General features: G+C 47.3%; 1 protein-coding gene across 1 annotated transcript in view; it reads right to left on the bottom strand.

Moving 5' to 3' along the window:
- Positions 1 to 427: 427 nt before the first annotated feature.
- Positions 428 to 23,710, bottom strand: part of LOC123767088 (prestin) — a 57,920-nt gene continuing 34,637 nt past the window's right edge. Inside the window, exons 8-11 of the mRNA XM_069304736.1 lie at positions 11,018 to 11,206; positions 7,477 to 7,584; positions 6,455 to 6,584; positions 428 to 2,386 (exon numbers count right to left, since the gene is read on the bottom strand). Coding sequence (XP_069160837.1) covers positions 2,244 to 2,386; positions 6,455 to 6,584; positions 7,477 to 7,584; positions 11,018 to 11,206 — 570 coding nt within the window. The 3' untranslated portion in view covers positions 428 to 2,243. The remainder of the gene's footprint in view (positions 2,387 to 6,454; positions 6,585 to 7,476; positions 7,585 to 11,017; positions 11,207 to 23,710) is intronic.

Here is a 23,710-nt window from a genome sequence, read left to right as displayed (position 1 = left end):
AAAATGCGACGTTCTACTAGTTGGACGGGTTAGTCCAACAGGCAGGTAAGTAGGCAAAATATACCAGTAGTAGTTCCCTCAGCAGCAGGCCAAGCACGAGTGTTCCCTCAGCAGCAGGCCAAGCACGAGTGTTCCCTCAGCACATGGGGAGCCCTGGAGAGGACTGGAGGTGTGCTACAAGAGTGCGGTCACCGCCTTTAACATAAAGTGAAGCAGTTTATACATCTTTCACACCAATATTATGCACGAGTTGTGCGACCTTCAGAATAAGAATTGTAATATGGAGCAGCGCGCTTATTATATATAGACTCAAGAGTGATATACGTTATAGCAATAAACTTAAAGCGGGTCAATATTCACTATTCAATACAGTTAACAGATCAGCGAACTACAATTCCACCAAGCAATAAAAATAAAAATAAAACCATATCATTGCACATTTATTTATAATTAAAATGTTACATTGTTACAAATTTATATATATGAAGAATACAAAAGCAGCATATAAAAGGCAACAGTAAAGATAAAACAGAACACTACTAACGTATTGGAATATTGTAATGAAGTGTAACGCTCGCCTAAGCGATTAGGACGATAACAATTTCGTATCCACTAATTATTGAACACCAACACGTGAGCAATTGCACAAAAATCCCCATAATTAACCTTATTACTTAGTACAATAACATTAAACACTGTAAATACATTTACAAATTATAAACGTTATTGAATAAAGCCCCGATTAATAAATAGGAATGAACATATTCAATGAAGCAAGCACGCTGTAATCTGACTATTACAGAGAACGACATGCAACTCTCACTGACAAACGTATATGTGAGGCAATATAGAAATTAAAATTAACATCTCCCATCAACCCAAAATACCCACTGTAATGATATTTTATTAACCTCAAAATTAACTTTCCATACAGTGGTCAATATTGTATTAAAATCTAGAAAAATGCATGTGCCTCCACACACACAACCACCACCAAGCTCCCACTAGTAATATGACCCGTGTCAAGATTTTCACATTCCAACCATTTAATTATCGGTCTAGACTACAAAATTTAAGTTAGTCATTTGGACTGTATTGCGTGTCAAAACATTTAGAACACGGGCATTACCACCGTTCGCTTTCCATCTGAGAATCTCTTAATTTTCCATCGTTGAAATGCATGAAATTACATGAGCTATATTAAAAAGTTTCCATGTTGTATCCTTCTGTTAAAAATATTTTTTTTAAACAAATAATTAAAACAATTTTCAGCGAGATTTCGGGCTGCGGCATACAAGTAGCGTCGTGCAATAGTCCTCATCAGAAGCTGAGATAACGGGGGGGGGGGGGGGGGGGAGAACATGTGTAGCAGCAGGTAATTACCTAAATGGTGTACTACACCTAAGGTGTACTAGGATGGGTGCTTGTGGGACTGTAGCTGGGTGGAGGACTCTGCAGCAACAGGTGTACTATAGCTGGGTGGAGGACTCTGCAGCAACAGGTGTACTATAGCTGGGTGGAGGACTCTACAGCAACAGGTGTACTATAGCTGGGTGGAGGACTCTACAGCAACAGGTGTACTATAGCTGGGTGGAGGACTCTACAGCAACAGGTGTACTATAGCTGGGTGGAGGACTCTACAGCAACAGGTGTACTATAGCTGGGTGGAGGACTCTGCAACAGGTGTACTATAGCTGGGTGGAGGACTCTACAGCAACAGGTGTACTATAGCTGGGTGGAGGACTCTACAGCAACAGGTGTACTATAGCTGGGTGGAGGACTCTACAGCAACAGGTGTACTATAGCTGGGTGGAGGGCACTGCAGCAACAGGTGTACTATAGCTGGGTGGAGGACTCTGCAGCAACAGGTGTACTATAGCTGGGTTGAGGACTCTGCAGCAACAGGTGTACTATAGCGGGGTGGAGGACTCGACAGTAACAGGTGTACTATAGCTGGGTGGAGGACTCTACAGCAACAGGTGTACTATAACTGGGTGGAGGACTCTGCAGCAACAGGTGTACTATAGCTGGGTGGAGGACTCTGCAGCAACAGGTGTACTATAGCTGGGTGGAGGACTCTGCAGCAACAGGTGTACTATAGCTGGGTGGAGGACTCTGCAGCAACAGGTGTACTATAGCTGGGTGGAGGACTCTGCAGCAACAGGTGTACTATAGCTGGGTGGAGGACTCTACAGCAACAGGTGTACTATAGCTGGGTGGAGGACTCTACAGCAACAGGTGTACTATAGCTGGGTGGAGGACTCTACAGCAACAGGTGTACTAGGGTGGGAGAGGGACATGACTGCATCATGAGCAGAGTGAAAAATGTGTTCCTGGGGAATGACTTTGAGAGTGCCACACACCTCCAAGGTTTCAAGCACGTTCTCTGCAATGAAAAATGCCCAAGTTTAATTAAACTTTTACATTCAAAAAAAGTAAGTAACAATAGCTACTACGGATGTTGGTTCAAAATACGGACTTTTATAACAAAAAAAAGTTCCCGTTTTATACTGTAAAGTGTCTTAGAGGGACGCGAAAACACAGGCAACATGAAGACTTAACTTTTCCTGGATATTGTTAATGTGTGCGCTAAATGAGGCCTAAAATTGGGCTTGTCAGGGGCCTAAGAAAATTTATTTACGTCTTGAATATGTTACGTGTATGGTTAGCTCGTTTCACTTTTGGTATGACCCTTTAGTTTGAGTAATTCAAAAGTTATTTTTTTTTTTTTTTACAGCAGTTCATAATTTGTACAGTTCCATTTACAACAGCTACAGGTTCAACACACTTTTGGAGGGGAAAGGGATGGTTTAATTGGGAGGTTGTAACTAATTATTTAGAGGTTGTGTATTGTAAGTTATTAAACAAAATAATGTCCTTAAAGGATGAAACACTATTGATATATCAATAATCAGTCATATATCCTCAAGCTCTCAGTAATCGCGAGAAAAAAGATAACTAAATAGTACATTTAATAAGAAATAGAATAACCAAATTAAAAGTAAATTATCAACGATTATAAATCTTTGAACATTTCCTAATGATCTCATGGGACATTAGAAGAGCAAAACACACGATCGTCCTGAATCTCGGTGCATTCAACAAGGTGCAGATCTGTAAATGGGACAATGCAGTTTGGACAAGAAGGAGCAGGGCAACAGTCCATCCAGTGTTCGTGAGTTAAGCATGTATGGACAATATGCAACCTAGCCAGAGCCGTTTCCCACCGTCTGTTACAGTGAAAGGAAGTCTAAGGTGATAGGGTACCTATGAGTGAACAGTTTGTTACCCACACCACCAGACCAATGACTGCAGACTGAGGAATGAATGGATTGGTAGAAATCTGAACAAGGAACGCCTATTTGGGAAATAGGACAGGTGTGAATGGCCTCCTTAGCTGCAATGTCTGGATGCAGATGAGTTACAATAACGTGGCAGAAAAATGTTGACCAAACCACACACTAGAAATTGAAGGGACGACGACGTTTCGGTCCGTCCTGGACTATTGTCAAGTCGATTGTGATGAGACGAGGGAGGCGCGTGTATCAAGGAGGCGAGAGAGTCTGGATGTTAATTTACGGTAATATTGCTGTCTCTGGAACCCAGGCAAAACTAAACCGTCTTAAATCAGTTAGAGATAAGAAACAGCCAATAGTAGACTTCGACCAACACAGGATACAAAGGGTTAAATGACTACAGAGCCATGAGGGCTCTGCGTGAGTTAATCACGATAACAAAGGAACACTGACGTTAGAAAATAAGTTAACGAAAAGCACACAAAAGCTACCCGTGGCGGGTGACCGTTACCCGTGGCCGGGTGGGGGGCACAATTACCCGTAGCAGGGTGGGGGGCACAATTACCCGTAGCAGGGTGGGGGGCACAATTACTCGTGGCAGGGTGGGGGGCACAATTACCCGTGGCAGGGTGAGGGGCACAATTACCCGTGGCAGGTGGCTACAGGTGACGTATCTCCCAATCCTGAGCACTCCAGGTGCAAACTCTACGCAGGAACTGGGACATGATCTTCCACACTACATCACCGACGTCCCAGGTTATTAGACGCTACAGACCCGCTGGAATGATGAACCTGGAACTCTGCAAAACTTTATCAACTCATGTTCTTGACATCCTCATTATGCACCCAGAGTTTGTCAGTGCAAACGGATCACATGACTAACCACCCGTGTGATGGGATCTTCAGCATTCACCTAACTAGTTTTGGACACACTGTACTCCCCTACATATAGTCTAGGGCAGCTGCACATAGGCAAGGTGTACCTAAATATTATGATGATAATTTGTCATCAACACTTCCGTGGAAATAACCATTCCATTCACCTGGGCTATGGGAGACTCGAGCCATGGACCCCACGCGTGTGAGGCCGAAGTTCTATCGACTGAGCTATGGACAGTCTTAATAAGGAAAGATTTCAAAAGCAAATAACTGCTGCTATGCTGGAACTTTCAACTTCACCTGACTACTACTGAAGCTCAGAGGAATTAGTGATCTACGCCCACGCTATACAAGTTGTCATCCACAGTTCTGGGGAAATGAACATTTCAATTGACTGCTCATAACTCGGTCGACAGAGCTTCAGCCTCACATAGAAAAAAATAAGGAGAAGTCCCTGCACTAAATGAGGCGGCGGCAAGCCAAGCAATCTTGGAGGAATTTGACCTCACCAATGATGGTCAAAAGGAATCTGTTGGAGCTGAATGTGACAAAGGCTGTTGGGCCTGACAGAATCCCACCGTAGGATACTAAAGGAAGGTGCAGGAGGCACTAAGTGTGCCACTCTCTATGGTGTGTAACAGGTCACTTGAAACAGGAGACCTACCGGAAAGTTGGAAGACAGCTAATGTAGTACCAATATACAAAAAAGGTGACAAGGTAAGATGAGCTGAACTACAGGCCAGTTTCCCTAACTTGTATATCATTCAAAGTGATGGAGAAGATAATGAGGAAAAGGCTCGTAGAGCATCTGGAGGTAAATAGCTTTGTAACACACCACCAACATGGGTTCAGGGATGGTAAATCGTGCCTCACAGAGTTAATCGAATTCTATGACCAAGCAACAAAAATTAGGCAAGAAAGAGAAGGGTGGGCAGACTGCATTTTCTTGGACTGTCAGAAAGTCTTTGACATAGTACCCCTAAAAAGGCTGTTACAAAAGTTGGAGCAACAGGCAGGAGTGAAAGGTAAGGTGCTCGAGTGGATAAGGGAGTATTTAAGCAACAGGACACACGAGTAACTGAGGGGGGGGAGATATCAGGGTGGCAAGATGTCACCAGTGGAGCCCCACAGGGCTCTGTACTTGGACCCATCTTGTTTCTAATATATGTAGACGATCTTCCAGAGGGTATAGACTCATTCCTCTCAATGTTTGCTGATGATGCAAAAATTATACTGATAACGCAATAATGCTGCTGCTGATGCAAAAAAATCTTCATCTGTATTGAGAAGAATCAAGACTACAGGACGAGCTGGACAAACTGTAGGAATGGTCTAGAAAATGGCTACTAAAGTTCAACTCAGGAAAGTGTAAAATAATAATATTAGGCGAAGGGAGCAGAAGGCTGAACACAAGGTACCTTCTGGGAGGTGAAATCTTGCAAGAGTCAAATAGAGAGAAAGATCTGGAGGTTGATATCACACCGAACCTGTCCTCAGAGGCCCACATCAAAGGGATATCATCAGCGGCATATGCTAGATTGGCCAACATAAGAACTGGCCTTCAGAAACTTGTGTAAGGAATCATTCAGGACCTTGTATACCACCTATGTCAGACCAGTCCTGGAATAGGCAGCACCACCCTGGAGTCCATACCTGCTTAAACACAAGACAAAGTTAGAGAAGATTCAGAGGTATGCCACCAAACTAGTCCTGGAACTGAGAGGTATGAGCTAAGGGAGGAAGGAAAGGAAAGGGAGGAAAGGCTAAGGGAGCTGAATCTCACGTCCCTGGAAAACAGAAGAGTAAGGGAAGACATGATAACCACCTACAGAATTCTCAAAGGAAGTGACAGAGTGGACAAAGTCTTCAGCTCTCTGAACTGTTCAGCACGGGTGGAACACCACAAGGGGACACAGGTGGAAACTTAGTACCCAAATGAGCCACAGGAATGTCAGAAAGAATTTTTTCAGTATCAGTAATTAAAAATTGGAATGCATTAGGTAGTGAAGTGGTGGAGGCCGACTCCATACACAGTTTCAAATATATATGATATTCAAATGTATATGATTACTGAGCCCAGTAGACTCAGGAATCTGTACACCAATTGACAGTTGAGAGGCGGAACCAAAGAGCCAAAGCTCAACCCCCGCAAGCACAAATAGGTGAGTATAAATAGGTGAGTACACACACACACACACACAAATAGGTGAGTACACACACACACACACACAAATAGGTGAGTACACACACACACACACACACACACACAGAGGACATACCCGAGGGAGCAGCCAGACACAGCGTGATGCCTGCTTTCTTGTACTCCTTGGACAGTTGTGAGAGAAGACGTCCGGCGCTGGAGTCTATGTAGCCCACTCCGCTCATCTCCACCACCAGCCAGTCTACTTCCTGCAGAAGAATTTATTTTAATAATTATATTATCGGAAAAAATTAATTAATAATTCAACAATTGTATACGAATACTTTATTATATTGTTTAACAGTATCATTACCTCCGATAATGTCGCCGGGGGGGGGGGGGGTGTGTGTGTGTGTGTTACACTACCCCGGGTGTTGTGGTCACCGGGGGTGTGTTACACTACTCTGGGTGTTGTGGTCACCGGGGGTGTGTTACACTACCCCGGGTGTTGTGGTCACCGGGGGTGTGTTACACTACCCCGGGTGTTGTGGTCACCGGGGGTGTGTGTGTTACACTACCCTGGGTGTTGTGGTCACCGGGGGTGTGTTACACTACCCCGGGTGTTGTGGTCACCGGGGGTGTGTTACACTACCCTGGGTGTTGTGGTCACCGGGGGTGTGTTACACTACCCCGGGTGTTGTGGTCACCGGGGGTGTGTTACACTACCCCGGGTGTTGTGGTCACCGGGGGTGTGTTACACTACCCCGGGTGTTGTGGTCACCGGGGGTGTGTTACACTACCCTGGGTGTTGTGGTCACCGGGGGTGTGTTACACTACCCCGGGTGTTGTGGTCACCGGGGGTGTGTTACACTACCCTGGGTGTTGTGGTCACCGGGGGTGTGTTACACTACCCCGGGTGTTGTGGTCACCGGGGGTGTGTTACACTACCCTGGGTGTTGTGGTCACCGGGGGTGTGTTACACTACCCCGGGTGTTGTGGTCACCGGGGTGTGTTACACTACTCCGGGTGTTGTGGTCACAGGGGGTGTGTTACACTGGGTGTTATGGTTGTGTGGTTTGGTTATGGAAACTGACTATCAGTGGCGGCGTTGGAAAATTCACTTAGCAAATTAGATAACCGAGGGTGAGGATGTGGTCTTACCGGTAAGGTGAGGGAGACCTGCTTGGTCTTGCTCATGATCTGAGTGTTGGTGAGGCGCAGCGTTTGCTCCACCATCAGACTCCGCGTCGACGCCATCCCAATGGGATCCTTGTGATCAATTATTTTTTTTAGTAAAATGCTCACTAAATTTTAACGTTTCAAGATATACTCTACAAGAATATATCCTTTTAATATATAAAAAAATTATTATAAGGTTTCAACCATATCTCTAAATGTCAAATATACACTTTTAACCAAATGATTTGTTGCAATATTAAAAAATTGCCTTAAATTTGCTTCTTCTAAACGATTTTAAGCATCTAATTCCAAACTACCTCAACACCTCGTATCATGGCATCATTATCTAATTAACTCTTTTAAACAATTCAATTTCAATTAGGGTACTCGCTGGTAAATAGTTTACTTTGGAGCTGGTTCAAACTACATATTTATAGCTTATACTGCTGGAGTGACAGCTTTAAGGAAGACCAGCTACACAGGTCACCACTGGAGCGACAGCTTTAAGGAAGACCAGCTACACAGGTCACCACTGGAGCGACAGCTTTAAGGAAGACCAACTACACAGGTCACCACTGGAGTGACAGCTTTAAGGAAGACCAGCTATACAGGTCACACACACACACACACACACACACACACACACACACACACACACACACACACACACACACACACACACACACACACACACACACACAGAGTAACGGTGACGGGGGAGACATCAGAGTGGCGAGATGTCACCAGCGGAGTCCCACAGGGCTCAGTACTTGGACCCATCCTGTTTCTAATATATGTGAACGATCTTCGAGAGGGTATAGACTCATTCCTCTCGTTGTTTGCTGATGATGCAAAAATTATGAGAAGAATCAAGACGGATGAAGATAGACAGAGACTACAGGATGACCTGCATAAACTGGAGGAATGGTCTAGAAAATGGCTGCTAAAGTTCAACTCGGGAAAGTGTAAGGTGATGAAATTAGGCGAAGGGAGCAGGAGGCTGAACACAAGGTATCATCTGGGAGGGGAAATCCTGCAAGAGTCAAATAGAGAAGGATCTGGGGGTTGATATCACTCCGAACCTGTCCCCAGAGGCCCCCATCAAAAGAATATCATCAGCGGCATATGCTAACCTGGCCAACATAAGAACTGCCTTCAGAAACTTGTGTAAGGAATCTTTCAGAACCCTGTATACCACTTATGTAAGACCAATCCTGGAGTATGCAGCTCCAGCCTGGAGCCCATACCTAGTTAAACACAAGACAAAGTTAGAGAAGATTCAGCGGTATGCCACCAGGCTCGTCCCGGAACTGAGAGGATTGAGCTACGAGGAAAGGCTAAAGGAGCTGAACCTCACATCCCTGGAAAACAGAAGAGTAAGGGGAGACATGATAACCACCTACAAAATTCTCAGGGGAATTGACAGGGTGGACAAAAACTCTTCAGCACGGGTGGGACACGAACACGGGGACACAGGTGGAAACTTAGTACCCAGATGAGCCACAGAGACGTTAGAAAGAATTTTTTCAGTGTCAGAGTAGTTAATAAATGGAATGCATTAGGCAGTGATGTGGTGGAGGCTGACTCCATACACAGTTTGAAATGTAGATATGATAGAGCCCAGTAGGCTCAGGAATCTGTACACCAGTTGATTGACAGTTGAGAGGCGGGACCAAAGAGCCAAAGCTCAACCCCCGCAAGCACAATTAGGCGAGTACAATTAGATGAGTACACACACACACCCTCCACACCCACACCACACACACACACACACACCCTCCACACCCACACCACACACACCCTCCACACCCACACCACACACACCCTCCACACCCACACCACACACACCCTCCACACCCACACCACACACACCCTCCACACCCACACCACACACACCCTCCACACCCACACCACACACACCCTCCACACCCACCCCCCCCCCACACACACACACACACACACACACACACACACACACCCACACCACATAGCATCATTATGATGCAAAAATTATGAGGAGGATTGAAACAGGATGATAGGAGGAGGCTACAAGATGACCTAGACAGAGTGAATGAATGGTCCAACAAATGGCTGCTGAAGTTCAACCCGAATAAATGCAAAGTAATGAAACTAGGCAGTGGAAACAGGAGGCCAGACACAGGCTACAGAATAGGAGATGAAGTACTTCATGAAACGGACAGGGAGAAGGATCTAGGAGTTGATATGACACCAAACCTGTCTCCTGAAGCCCACATAAAAATAATAACATCAGCGGCATATGCGAGGCTGGCTAACATCAGAACAGCGTTCAGGAACCTGTGTAAGGAATCATTCAGAATCTTGTACACCACATATGTACGACCAATCCTGGAGTATGCGGCCCCAGCATGGAGCCCGTACCTTGTCAAGCACAAGACGAAGCTGGAAAAAGTTCAGAGGTATACCACTAGACTAGTCCCAGAACTAAGAGGCATGAGTTACGAGGAAAGGCTGCGGGAAATGCACCTTACGACACTGGAAGACAGAAGAGTAAGGGGAGACATGATCAATCCTCAGAATAATTGACAAGGTAGACAAGGATAAACTATTCAACACGGGTGGGACGCGAACAAGAGGACACAGGTGGAAACTTAGTACCCAAATGAGCCACAGAGACGTTAGAAAGAACTTTTTCAGTGTCAGAGTAGTTAACAGGTGGAATGCATTGGGAAGTGATGTGGTGGAGGCTGACTCCATACACAGTTTTAAGTGTAGATATGATAGAGCCCAGTAGGCTCAGGAACCTGTACACCAGTTGATTGACAGTTGAGAGGCGGGACCAAAAAGCCAGAGCTCAACCCCCGCAAACACAAATAGGTGAGTACACAGACACGCACAGACACACACACACACACACACACACAAACACACACAAACACACACAGTATACCCTACTCCGGGTAGTTAGACAGCATTATCTGGGAACGAGGCTGAACTGGAAACAAGGTAAATGGGGGTTCCAGACGACACAAGTACTATAGTACCCGCCTCAGCCGGATAAAGGGGGAATCAATGAGGATCTCAAAGGAAAATCCACACACTCTGGTTCAGCATTATCTTGTATTGACGGATAACGAACCGTAGCCAATTTTTTTTGTTAACGAGGTACAGTTCCTCCCAATTTACACAAACCAATTAGATTACATTGTTGAATTTAAGAAAACTGTCTAGAGTGGTCTTTGTGAGCGTCTTGTACAAGTGTCTCCACAGATATCCCGTTCCATCTTTGTCTTTACAACGGAACGGAAGTCAGGTGCATGGGGAGGGACCCGGTTCCTGGAGGTCTGTGTTCGTGCTGCCTGGTAAGTAGCCCAAAAATTTACAAATGCTCTATAATCACGTTGTGATTATAGACCACATTATAGACCTTGCTCTTGGATACTACGACAATAATGGAATAAGACAAAAGCCCATCATCCAGTTCCCTTAATATACTTTTAGTTAAATAATTGAAATCAACTGGAAAATGTTATACAACTCCTACCTTATGGGTCAGCTGGATGTTAACATTTTCCTCCAGCATCCTCTCCTTGAGGATGGCGCACCTGGAGGTGGCGATGGTGAAGGGGTCCAGCCCCGTCACCTCCACCAACTGGTTACGGAAGTACTCAGAGTTGGCAAAATGTAGCGGCCCTCTGAACTGGAACATGACCACTGCCGGGATCTCCACAGTCTGATGGGGAAAGCTTATCAATGTTCCACGTCAATCGAATCATTTAATAGCAATGCATTTCGATTTCAGATATTACAAAGAAGCCAAATTTAAGTAATGATCAGAATTACTGTTTTTTTTTTGGCCAAGTACGGCCAAGAGCCTCAGAATGTAAAGGAAATGCCCACTCAGCAGATTATTATGCATGATGAAGAATGTAGAGAAATATATAACCTTCGTGGCTTCCTCAACAACCCTGGACTTTTGCCAATAGGTAAATTACACTGGATCATAATATTTCATTTCTAACTTGGTAGTTATGTCTGGAGATTCATACAAAAAAAGTTGATCTGAAAGACTTTATACATAAAACCCCGTTTTCACGAAGTAAGTAAGTAAGTAATTATCAAAAGAAGGCACCAAACCGGGAAGGCTATGTAGCACCATCAAATACGCAAAATAATCAGAGGGCGTTAAATATCACCAAGGATGCCAATACGAGAACAAAACCGCATAAGGCGAACGATATCAAAAGTATCCGAGTCACCAAGAATTCTATCGAGGGACAGGTGACGGCGAGGGGCGGTCGGAAAGCAAGACACACGCTCGTCCTGGAAGTCAGGACATTCAAGAAGGACATGAACGACCGTAAGAGGGACAATGCAACTAGGACAATAAGGAGCAGGGCGGCGCTCCATCAAGTGACCATGGGTTAAGCGAATATGGCCAATACGCAACCTCGCCAGAGCTGTTTCCCACCGCCGGTTACGGTGGAAGGAGGACTGCCACGAGGAAACACAACATTTAAGAGTACGTAGCTTGTTACCAGTAACAGACAACCAAGAAGCCTGCCAACGGGTAAGGACTGAGGAATGGATAACCGGGTAAAAGTCGGAATACGGAATGCCTTTACGAGAGATGGGACAAGAGCGGACAGCTTCCTTGGCGGCAGCATCCGCACGTTCATTTAAAGACACACCAATATGGCTGGGAACCCAACAAAACTGAACCGACTTAAATTTACTGTGAACGAGAAACAGCCAATGCTGGATCTCGACAACTACTGGATGAACCGGATTAAGGGACCCGAGAGCCATGAGGGCACTACGAGAGTCAACAACAACTACAAAGGAAGACTGACAACGAGAAAGCAGGAGACGAAGAGCATAGAGAATAGCATAAAGTTCCGCTGTAAAGACGCTAGTCTCCGGAGGTAAGCGACACATATAAGTGCGATCAGGAAAAACAACAGAGTAGCCAACACCGTCCGCTGACTTAGACCCATCGGTGAAGACAGAAACAGAGCGGGAGTGAGAAGAAAAGTGCTTGAGGAAAAGGCGTTTTAGAACCGTAGGAAGGGTAAAAGCTTTAGTGATACGGGTCAAGGATGTACAAAACCGCGGAAGAGGGACCCTCCACGGGGGCAAAGAAGGAACAACACGAGGAGAAACATCAGAAATACGAACGGAAAGAGAATCCTGCAGGCGAGATAACCGGACAGAAAGAGGGAGGTGGTGAAGAGGAACAGGAACCGCAGGAGGGGTAAAAGTTAAAGCACGACAGAGGCGAGAGGAAGGATGTTGCAAGGACCGCGCAAGATAGCGAAGACAGTAGCGATCATGGCGGTCCTGGAGAGACAGGAAGCCAGTGTCAACATACAAGCTAAGGATGGGAGTCGAACGAAAGGCACCAGAACTGAGGCGCAACCCAGTATGGTGCAAAGCATCAAGACGGCGAAGAGTAGAAGGAGAAGCAGACGAGTAAGCAGGGCAACCATAATCGAGCTTAGACAGGACGAGAGAGGAATGTAAAGCAAGGAGAGTGCGCCTATCTGCCCCCAAAGAAGTATGGGACAAGACCCGAAGGAGGGTAAGGGCCTTAGAGCACTCAACACGGAGGTAAGAGATATGGGGAGACCAAGCCAAACGAGTGTCAAGGAATAACCCCAAAAGCTTCGCGGAATCTTTGTATTCAAGGGGATGACCATAAAGTGACAAAGAGGGACGAAGAACAACCCGTTTCCGCGTAAAAGTCATGGCACAAGTCTTAGAAGTAGAGAACTTGAAGCCATGATCTGTGGCCCAAGTCGACACGGCATCAATTGCAAGTTGAAGCCGGCGTTGAAGGAGAGGCGAATCATCACCCTGACAACAAAGGGTAAGATCATCGACATAGAGAGCGGAGAAGACACCAGAAGGAAGAGAGGAAAGAAGACCATTGAGGGCAACCAGAAAAAGAGTAGTGCTCAGAACACTACCCTGGGGCACACCTGCGTATTGCTGAAAAGAGGGGGAGAGAGCGGCACCAAGGCGCACCCGAAAGGAACGACGAGAGAGGAAGCTGTGGAGAAAGAGAGGGAGATGACCACGAAGGCCAAAAGAATGAAGTTGAGATAGGATATGATAACGCCAAGTGGTGTCGTAAGCCTTTTCCAGGTCAAAAAGGACGGCAACAACGGAGGTCTTCGCAGCAAAAGCAGTACGAATATAGACCGCCAAGTTCACCAAGACATCTGTCGTGCTGCGGCACTTACGGAAACCAAATTGAGAAGGGGAGAGGAGGTGATGGTGTTCCAGGAACCACATCAGACGAACGTTAACCATACGTTCAAAGAGTTTGCAGACACAACTTGTGAGAGCAATAGGGCGAAAGTCCTTAGGGGAAGTACCCAGAGACCCCAGTTTGCGAACAGGGAGGACAACGGCATCGAGCCAGCCCTCAGGGACTGACGACGACTCCCAAATCCGATTATACAGACTCAGTAAATACTGAGACGTGCTCGGAGGGAGATGGCGAAGCATCTCATAATGAATACCATCGGAGCCCGCCGCTGTAGAACCGCAGAGGGCCAGGGCAGAACGAAGTTCAGAGAGAGAGAAGGGATCATTATAGGGAAGCTGAAGATGAGTGCAGAAATCTAAAGGACGAGACTCAAGGACAGGTTTACGAAGAAGGAAAGATTGGGGAAGATGAAGACCAGATCTAACAGAAGAAAAGTGGGAACCCAGTTCGGAAGCGACCTGCAACGGGTCCGCCACAAGAGTATCATGGAGGTGAAGGACCGGTGAAACATCGGGAACGAACTTACCCGCTATCTTGCGGATACGCTTCCAGATCTGGGCCAGAGGGGTTTCGGACGTAATTGTTGAGACATAAGATGCCCAACATTCACGTTTAGCCGTGCGGATGGCCCTACGGGCCACCGCACTCGCTTTCCGAAAGAAAAGAAAAGAATCGGTCGTCTGCCTACGGCGGTGCCTCTTCCAGGCTGCACGCTTACAGCGGACAGCCCGAGCACAGTCTGCATTCCACCAGGGAACGCACTTCCGTGGACCCCGAGAGGAAGAGCGAGGAATAGAGCGGAGGGCAGCGTTGAAGACAGTGTCATGAAAAAGGAGGAGAGCGCGAGAGAGAGGCAGAAGGGAGAGGTCAGAGAGCAGCACTGAGGGTAAATAGGGTCCAGTCTGCCTTAGCAAACTGCCACCTAGGGAAAGAGAGGGAAGGGCGAAAAGAGAAAAAGGAAACAAGGATGGGGAAATGATCACTTCCATGGAGGTCATCAAGAACCTGCCACGTGAAATCTAAGTAAAGAGAAGAAGAGCAGAGAGAAAGATCAAGACAAGAAAGGGTGCGAGTCCGAGAGTCCAAATGAGTGGGCTCACCAGAATTCAGAAGAGACAGGGAAGAAGAGAGGAGAAACGGCTCAAGGAGGCGACCCCGGGTATTCGTCAGAACGTCACCCCAAAGAGAATGACGACAATTGAAGTCACCCAGCAGGAGCACAGGCTCCGGCAAGGAGTCTAGGTGGTGTTTCAAATCAGGAAGAGAGAGCGGGACACTCGGGGGGAGGTAAATGGAACAAACTGTGTACCATTTCCCCACAAAGGGGGCGAAAACCGCGAAATCAGAAGTTGGAGTTCGAGGAAATTGGCGTAATAACCTCGAACGTTCCATTGAAGAATGGACAACGACGAGAAGAGAAAGGACAAAAACAGAGAACAAGGAAGAAACAAAGGCGAAAGAGCAACAGAGCACGTTAAAGAATATCAGGGTCAGCAAAGTCAGGGTTAGGGGGCATGGGTAAACTGAGCAAAGACAGAGGGAAGGAAACGGGAGAACAGATCAGAGGAGGGCGGGCGGGGTCCGGAGGAGGAGGAGGAAGAGGAGGAGACAACGGAGAGGAGCAGTCAAGGACAGCAGCAGGAAGAGGGGGAGTAGAAAGAGGGGAGCGCACCCCAGCAAGAGCAGCAACCGAAAGGGAAGCAGGGGCCAAAGAAACCTCCATAGCAGGAACAGGGGGCGTAATCACTGAAACGGGAGGGGAAGGAGCAACAGAGCCAGAAGTAGGAGCTGAGGAAGAAAGCGAAGCCTTCTTATCCGCCGGGGAAGAGGAAGGAGAGGAGCCAGGCTTACGCTTCTGACTTAAAGAGACCGGTGTCCCAGCAACTACGTACCGGGCAACGGATTCCAGTGTCTCAACAGGAGAAGCCGAACGAGAGCACACACGACGGCCGTTAGGAGAGCGATGGACATCCGCCCGCACCGACAGGCGGTAGGGAGAGCCGATAGATGGAGGAAGAGGATGGGAAGGAGGATCGGAGGGGGACGAGGAAGAAGACACAGGAGACACGACAGACCGGGTAGAAGGAAGGGGAACCCCAGACAGAGGACCAGGAGGAGGATCCCTCGGGAGAGAACCCAAAGGAACAAAGGAGGGGGCAGTGGGCGCATCAGGGTCCAAGGCCTGGAAACGGTTGAGAGTCTGAGGAAGGCGGGAAGGACGAGGAGAGGAAGAGCGCAACACGCGAGCATAAGAGATATTAGCATAAGGCGAGAGCCGGCGAACCTGGTGTCTCGCCTCAGGAAAAGATAAACGCTCCCGGTGCTTCAAGTTGAGGACAGCTGCCTCAAGCTTGTAATGGACACACGCACGGGAGAAGGTAGGATGGGCCTCACCGCAGTTGAGGCAACGAGCCTGGGGAGAAGTGCACTCCGACTTAGAGTGACCTTCGCCACCACACAAAGGACAGAGAGAGACAGTCCCGGAGCAGCGGAGGGCACCATGCCCAAACCTCCAGCACTTGTTGCAGAGCCGAGGAGAAGGAATGTACTCCTGGACAGAGCACCTGGCACCAGCAAGAATGACAGAGGGTGGAAGGGTCCTACCATCAAAGGTAATCTTCACAACCCGGAGGGGTTGACGACGACTACCACGAGGGGGACGAGTAAACGTGTCCACCTGGAGAATAGAATGGCCCTGGGCAGCAAGGATATGTTGAATATCTTCGTGGCAGTCGCGCAGGTCCCGAACACCGGTCGCAACATGGGGCGGGAGCAAAATAGTGCCAACACTGGCATTCAACTGAGCGTTCTTCGAGACCCGAACAGGGGTCTCGCCAAGGCAGGATAAGGCAGCCAAGCGGGAAGCAGCATCCTGAGAAGGAGCAGCAACGACACGTGTACCGAGACGAGTGGGGTTGAAAGTAATGGAGGCATCCACGGAATCAACGAGATGTCGATGGAGGGAGAAATCGTCAGGAGGCGCGGAATCAAGAGGGAGGAGATCAAAATATTTGGCCCACGAAGCGGGACCAAACAAGGCTTGATAGGTAGCAGAACTGGAAGGAATCGAGCGAGGGCGGCCGTGACAACCCCCAGAGAGAGAGGGGTTAAAAGGCGCAGTAGTTACAACTAGAGAAGGAGCCGCGCCAGGGGACGAGGTAGTCATCACTGGGGGCTTGGGGCTCGACTCAACCACAGAGGAGGGAGGGGAGCCAGGGGAAGGAGTCAGAGAGGCCAAAGGAGGAGCAAGGTCGGGGCCCAATGCAGCGGAGGCTACAGAGCCCGGTCTTCCAATACGGACCGACCCGGGGGCTTGGTCGCCCACCCCACGAGCCTGAGAAGGTAAACCAGAAGCAGCCGAAACAGGGTTTATCATCATGACGAAAAGAAGAATTCATTCACGAATGTACCCCCACACCCACCACGGAGCCACAATTAGAGGCAGGACACCCAACAAGAAGCTATCGCCGTAAGATCCGGGCCTCCTAGGGGTGCGTCGTGAGCATACGCCCCACAAACGCCACCTTAAGAAACCGACAGTCCGTCGAGATCGGGTTCAGTGACGAAAGGGGGATTGACAATAAAAGGTTCCCCTCGCTCTCGACGTCGGGTACTGCAGTTCTACGGGTGCAAGAGTATGCCTCCTCAAGCACCCGGGCGTCAAAATAGAAGAAGTCCAAGGGAAGAACCAGAACGAGCAAAAGGTCGGCAGGAAACGGCAAGCAGATAGGAGAAGAGGGGGGAGAAAAACGAAACAGAAGGAAAAGGAAAAGATGCCCAGCAGAATTGGAGAGGACGGCAGCAGGAGCACAAGGCTAGAAAAGGACAGAGGACTGTCCCAAGGAGCATCACACTCCGGCAGCCGCCCACTAAGCCCCCACACGGCGACAACGAGCTGAGCGGGGAGGGGGCCGTTTTCACGAAAAAACAACTTAAAAAGTAACTTAAGGGAGTCTAATCCTCTATGCTTCACGATACAGTATACTGTATTTTGTTCCTGAAGATAAAATGTAACACACAATTAAGTGGTTGCAACTAACATTTCAGTGTTGCTATCCACCGAGATAACTTCCCGTTGCAATACACAGCGAGTTTTGTGCATTAAAACGTTTGCCACATCAGTTTCATAAAGACATTATGAGTGCGTTGTGAGAGGTGCTTTGTGCAGCGGCCGCTGGAGGTGGGCGCTGCGTACACCTGCCTCCTGCTTCACAGGTGGAGGTGGGCGCTGCGTACACCTGCCTCCTGCTTCACAGGTGGAGGTGGGCGCTGCGTACACCTGCCTCCTGCTTCACAGGTGGAGGTGGGCGCTGCGTACACCTGCCTCCTGCTTCACAGGTGGAGGTGGGCGCTGCGTACACCTGCCTCCTGCTTCACAGGTGGAGGTGGGCGCTGCGTACACCTGCCTCCTGCTTCACAGGTGGAGGTGGGCGCTGCGTACACCTGCCTCCTGCTTCACAGGTGGAGGTGGGCGCTGCGTACACCTGCCTCCTGCTTCACAGGTGGAGGTGGGCGCTGCGTACACCTGCCTCCTGCTTCACAGGTGGAGGTGGGCGCTGCGTACACCTGCCTCCTGCTTCACAGGTGGAGGTGGGCGCTGCGTACACCTGCCTCCTGCTTCACAGGTGGAGGTGGGCGCTGCGTACACCTGCCTCCTGCTTCACAGGTGGAGGTGGGCGCTGCGTACACCTGCCTCCTGCTTCACAGGTGGAGGTGGGCGCTGCGTACACCTGCCTCCTGCTTCACAGGTGGAGGTGGGCGCTGCGTACACCTGCCTCCTGCTTCACAGGTGGAGGTGGGCGCTGCGTACACCTGCCTCCTGCTTCACAGGTGGAGGTGGGCGCTGCGTACACCTGCCTCCTGCTTCACAGGTGGAGGTGGGCGCTGCGTACACCTGCCTCCTGCTTCACAGGTGGAGGTGGGCGCTGCGTACACCTGCCTCCTGCTTCACAGGTGGAGGTGGGCGCTGCGTACACCTGCCTCCTGCTTCACAGGTGGAGGTGGGCGCTGCGTACACCTGCCTCCTGCTTCACAGGTGGAGGTGGGCGCTGCGTACACCTGCCTCCTGCTTCACAGGTGGAGGTGGGCGCTGCGTACACCTGCCTCCTGCTTCACAGGTGGAGGTGGGCGCTGCGTACACCTGCCTCCTGCTTCACAGGTGGAGGTGGGCGCTGCGTACACCTGCCTCCTGCTTCACAGGTGGAGGTGGGCGCTGCGTACACCTGCCTCCTGCTTCACAGGTGGAGGTGGGCGCTGCGTACACCTGCCTCCTGCTTCACAGGTGGAGGTGGGCGCTGCGTACACCTGCCTCCTGCTTCACAGGTGGAGGTGGGCGCTGCTTCACAGGTGCTTCAACGTCGCTGCTCAATTGACCGGTAACAAGTTGCAATGCAAAATTGACCAAACACTGTTGGTTTAAATTATCTTTAGAATTAAAATGAGTTAACTATTATTCACTGTTCAAGATTAAATTTAAAGGGACGCTTACCCTTGGTTGTTAATTTACATGCATCATATCCGAAGACGAGTGAGTGTTACATGTCGAACTCGGCTGCAACAAAATATAAATCACCAGAACGACACTTATCGCAGGAGTTGACGCCGTTGAATATAACGCTTGAATAATAACAGAGATGTGTCAGCACATCTCCTGTGTCAGGGGAGTATGACGGGCTCAACATAGTCCGGGCTGCTTGGAGCTTTTGTTCCCAGTAACTGAATCTACATCAAGTAAAAATGTTACAAGTTACGATTTAACATTCGTGTTGTGTCCTCGAGTCCAAGATGGTGTCTCCTCCTCCTCGGGTACCGAGTATTCTATAAACGTTATATATTTAATTCGGGGAAGGATGAGATATTAAATTTACATTTTTGTGATAAGTTGGAATTAAATTTATCTGTATAATATATGCATAAATCATCCCCCAGACTGTACGCATTAAATGTTTCTGAACAAATGTAAATTCACTCTGTTGCTCAATGTTACTCAATGTTTTCATTTTTCATAAATGAGTGGAAGAATCGGTCTCAATTCTTTCATTTTAAATCTAATTTTAGTTACATGTTAATATTTATACATAACAAAAATTGTCTGTTGTGGTGTATGTGGATTATACTTAAAATTAGGTAAATTATATATAATAGGTGGGGGGAAATTTCCTACAACGACTGAGGGTCGAGAGAGAAGCAGAGGAATATGTTGGGCAGCATAGTCGAGTTTAGATGATAACAGAGAAGGGCAAATAGAGGCGGGTACATCTATCAGCCCCAGAGGAATTATGGAACAAGACTAAGTTAGCGAACACTTTACAGTCTTACGGTATTCATCTTGCAGGTGAACAATGTTTGAACAAGATTTACGGGTGTCAAAGATCAACCAAGAGTTTGTCAGAATTCCTCAACATGAAACCGTGGGATGAGGCACTGCATACCACCGAGTATAAATCATATAGCAAATCTTGGTTGTAGAGAAAATTAAGGCATGTTTGGTGGCGGTCCAGGACGACATGCGCAGGAAGTTAGTATTAAGTAATTAACAAAATAAGGCACAAAACTGGGAAGACTATGGTAGCCCCGTCAAATATGGGGGATATTCAAAAGGCGCTTTATGTCCCTAAGAATGCCAATACGAGAACAAAAGTGCACAAGGCGAAAAACATCAAAGGCATCCGATTCATCAAGGATTCTATTGAGGGACAAGTAACCACGAGGGACAGTCGGGAAGCAAGACACACGCTCGTTCTAAAAGTCCGAACATTCAACAAGGGTATGCACGACCGTAAGAGGGACTATGCAGTTTGGGCAATAAAGAGCAAGGCAGCGCTCCATTAAGTGCTCGTGAGTTAAGCGAGTATGGCCAATATGTAACCTCGCCAGAGCCGTTTCCCACCATCGGTTACTGTGGTAGGAGGACGGCCATGGGGGACACACTACCCTTAAGAGTACACAGCTTCTTACTAGTAACAGAAGACCAGCGATCCTGCCAACGGGCACAGATTGAAGAATGAATAACTGGGTAGACGTCTAAATAAGGTACACCTTTGCAGGGAACCGGACAAGTGCGGATAGCCTCCTTAATGGCAGCGTCCGCACGCTCATTAAGGAAACATTAATGTGGGCGGAACCCAGAAATACTCGACTGTTATAAATCTGCTGGAGATAAACAGCCAATATTGAATTTCGACGACCACAGGATAGATAGGATTAAAGGACTCTAGAGCCATGAGGGCACTGCGAGAGTGAACCACATCAACAAAGGAAGAACTGCGGCGAGAAAGCAGTTGTCGAAGAGCATACAAAATTGCACAAGGTTCTGCCTTGAAGATGCCAGTCTTCGGAGGCAGGCAATACTCAGGTGCAGTCAGGAAATACAATGGAGTAGCCTACACCACCAGCAGACTTAGACAAATCTGTGAAGATGGAGCGAGAGTGTGAAGAAAAGTGAGCAAGGAAATGGGGTTTCAGAACTGATGGAGGGGTAAAAGCTTTAGTCATGTGGGTCAAGGTTCTATTAAACTAAGGAAAAAGGACTCTCCATGTGGGCAAGCATGGAATGATACGAGGAGAAACACCGGTAACACGAATCGAGAGAGAACATCGCAAGTGAGACATGCGTACAGAAAGGGGTAGGTGGTGAAAGGAAACAGGGCCGACAGGGAGGGGTAATGGTCAAAGTACGACATAAGCGAGAGTGAGGGTGTTGTAGAGACCGCGCAAAGTAGCGAAGACGGTAGCGATCACAGCGATCCTGTAGAGACAGGATCCCAGTCTCACCATACATGCACAAGGGTCAAGGGTAGGGGTCGAACAAAAGGCATCAGAGCTAAGACCGAGCCCAGTATGGTGAAGGTCATCAAGACGACGAAGGGTGGAGGAAGAGGCAGACGAGTAAGCAGAACAGCCATAATCGAGTTTAGACAGCACACAAGAGGAATGTAAAGAGGAGTGTGCGTGCATCAGCCCCCAAGATGGGACAAGACCTTAAGTGAGTTAAGGGCAATAGAGCATTCAAGTCGGAGGTAGGACAAGCGAGGTCAAAGATTAACCCCAAAAGTTTAGCAGAATCCTTATACAAAAAGAGGATTACCATAAAAGAGAGAGAGAGAGGGGGGGGGGGGGGGGACGAAGAACGACCTGCTTCCGAGCTAAATGTTAAAATTAGCGCCCTACATAATTGTGTAGCAGGTCAATAGGAAGGAAAACGGCCAGTTAGCCGAGAAGACAGGAAACCCCCCCCCCTCCCCCTCCCCCTCCCCCCCCCCCCCCACCACCTGGGTATTTGGAATTAAGGAACTACCGTCTCAAAAAGATGGTTAAACGATATTCATTTTAAATCCATGTTACACGAGCTGTGTGTTTAAGGTAATTTTGACCCTGGTCAGCCCCTAATATGCTGAGTGAACATTACTGTAACTTACTGGTTTAGTTAGATATACATTAACTTTCCATCAAATTATCTTATCCTAGTTTTATCCCCAGTGTTTTGCCAAAATCTAGGTGCTCTCATCTTAAGTTTTGTCTGTGGTTGAAACACCTGTTCACTCCAGCAGTTGTGACGAGTCTCTAAATCATCAAAAAATGATACAAATAAAACTTCTAAATGTAAACTGAACAGTCCGTAATGACACTGTCTACATGTCATACTGTTACTGTGACATGCCAGGAATGTGCCGAGTTTTATTTAAACTCGCTATTATAAATGTACAAATATTTATTTATAAAAGTTGATTTTATTTGAGTGCGAAAATCGTCCCAAAATGTTACAATTTACTTTGTTTCTGTAATTTTAATTGATAAATTTGTCATGGCCAGCGGGTATATATCTCCCGTATTTTACACTATTCGAATGTCTTCATCAGACATTATAATACAACAAAGGAATTCTTGTTCATTGTTTAGTAATGATAGAGACGGCCTCTTCTACTTTTCCATCGTAAATAAAGAAGCAAAAGACTCCTACTATCCTTGCCATTCCGTCTTCGTTATAAGAAACTATTTCTTGTTTATCTATATAATTCTTTAATGTTCCCCTTGTCAGTTTTTCGATATTGAATCTATAATTATGCAAAATACAATTAAGTGAATCTGATAAAAATGTAATCTTGGAGATTATTTATGACTATTTGAAATATCGTTAATTATTTTTCAGCATTATGATATACAACTCAGTGAATCAAACATGTTAAATGTTTTAGGCCAAGCAGAATTCGCCCCCCCCAACAAGTCCACTACGGGCTCACCATACAACCCGTCCTCGAGTCCATTACATCCAGCGGTCGACCCCACAGACGCATTCATAAATTTTAACATGCTGTTCATTCAAAACAGGCCTTTCTCAAATATAAATTAGTGTTATAACATACTAGCATATTATGCATATAGTATAGGCATAGGTTAGGTTAGGTGTTTAGGTGCTGTTGGCGATTATTTGTATTTGTAGTACGTGGGTGAAGCATTTACAGCGTTGGGGTTCGAATAAAATTCGTCGGTGGAGCATTTGTTCCACAAGTGTTCGAACGTCAGCAGTTGAGAGTCTCAGACCGTCCTCCAAATAAAGACCCAAAAGTGATTCCATGCACCCGCCAAACCCTGTTTATAAGTGCAAAACGGTTTATACACGACTCAACTGATTTCGTTCGATCACTTCCGGAAGAAGTGCTTCGCTGACGAATTTTGTTGGAACCACAATGATATAAATGCTTCACCCACGTACTACAAATACAAATAATCGCCAACAGAACCTAAACACCTATCCTAACCTATGCCTATATATGCTCAATATGCTATTATAATATTAATTTATTTGAGAAAATTCCCGTTTTGAATGAACAGCATGTTAAAATTTATGAATGCGTCTGTGGGGTCGACCTCTGGATGTAATGGATTTAAGTCGAGGACGGGTTGGAGTCTTGTGTAAACCGTTTTTCATTCGGGTGCATGGACTCACTTTTGGGTCTGTTTGGA

Source organism: Procambarus clarkii, chromosome 53 (assembly GCF_040958095.1).
Source record: "Procambarus clarkii isolate CNS0578487 chromosome 53, FALCON_Pclarkii_2.0, whole genome shotgun sequence".
Lineage (NCBI taxonomy): Eukaryota > Metazoa > Arthropoda > Malacostraca > Decapoda > Cambaridae > Procambarus > Procambarus clarkii.
The sequence above is the reverse complement of the archived record's forward strand: the minus strand, read 5'-3'. Positions and strand labels throughout refer to the sequence as shown.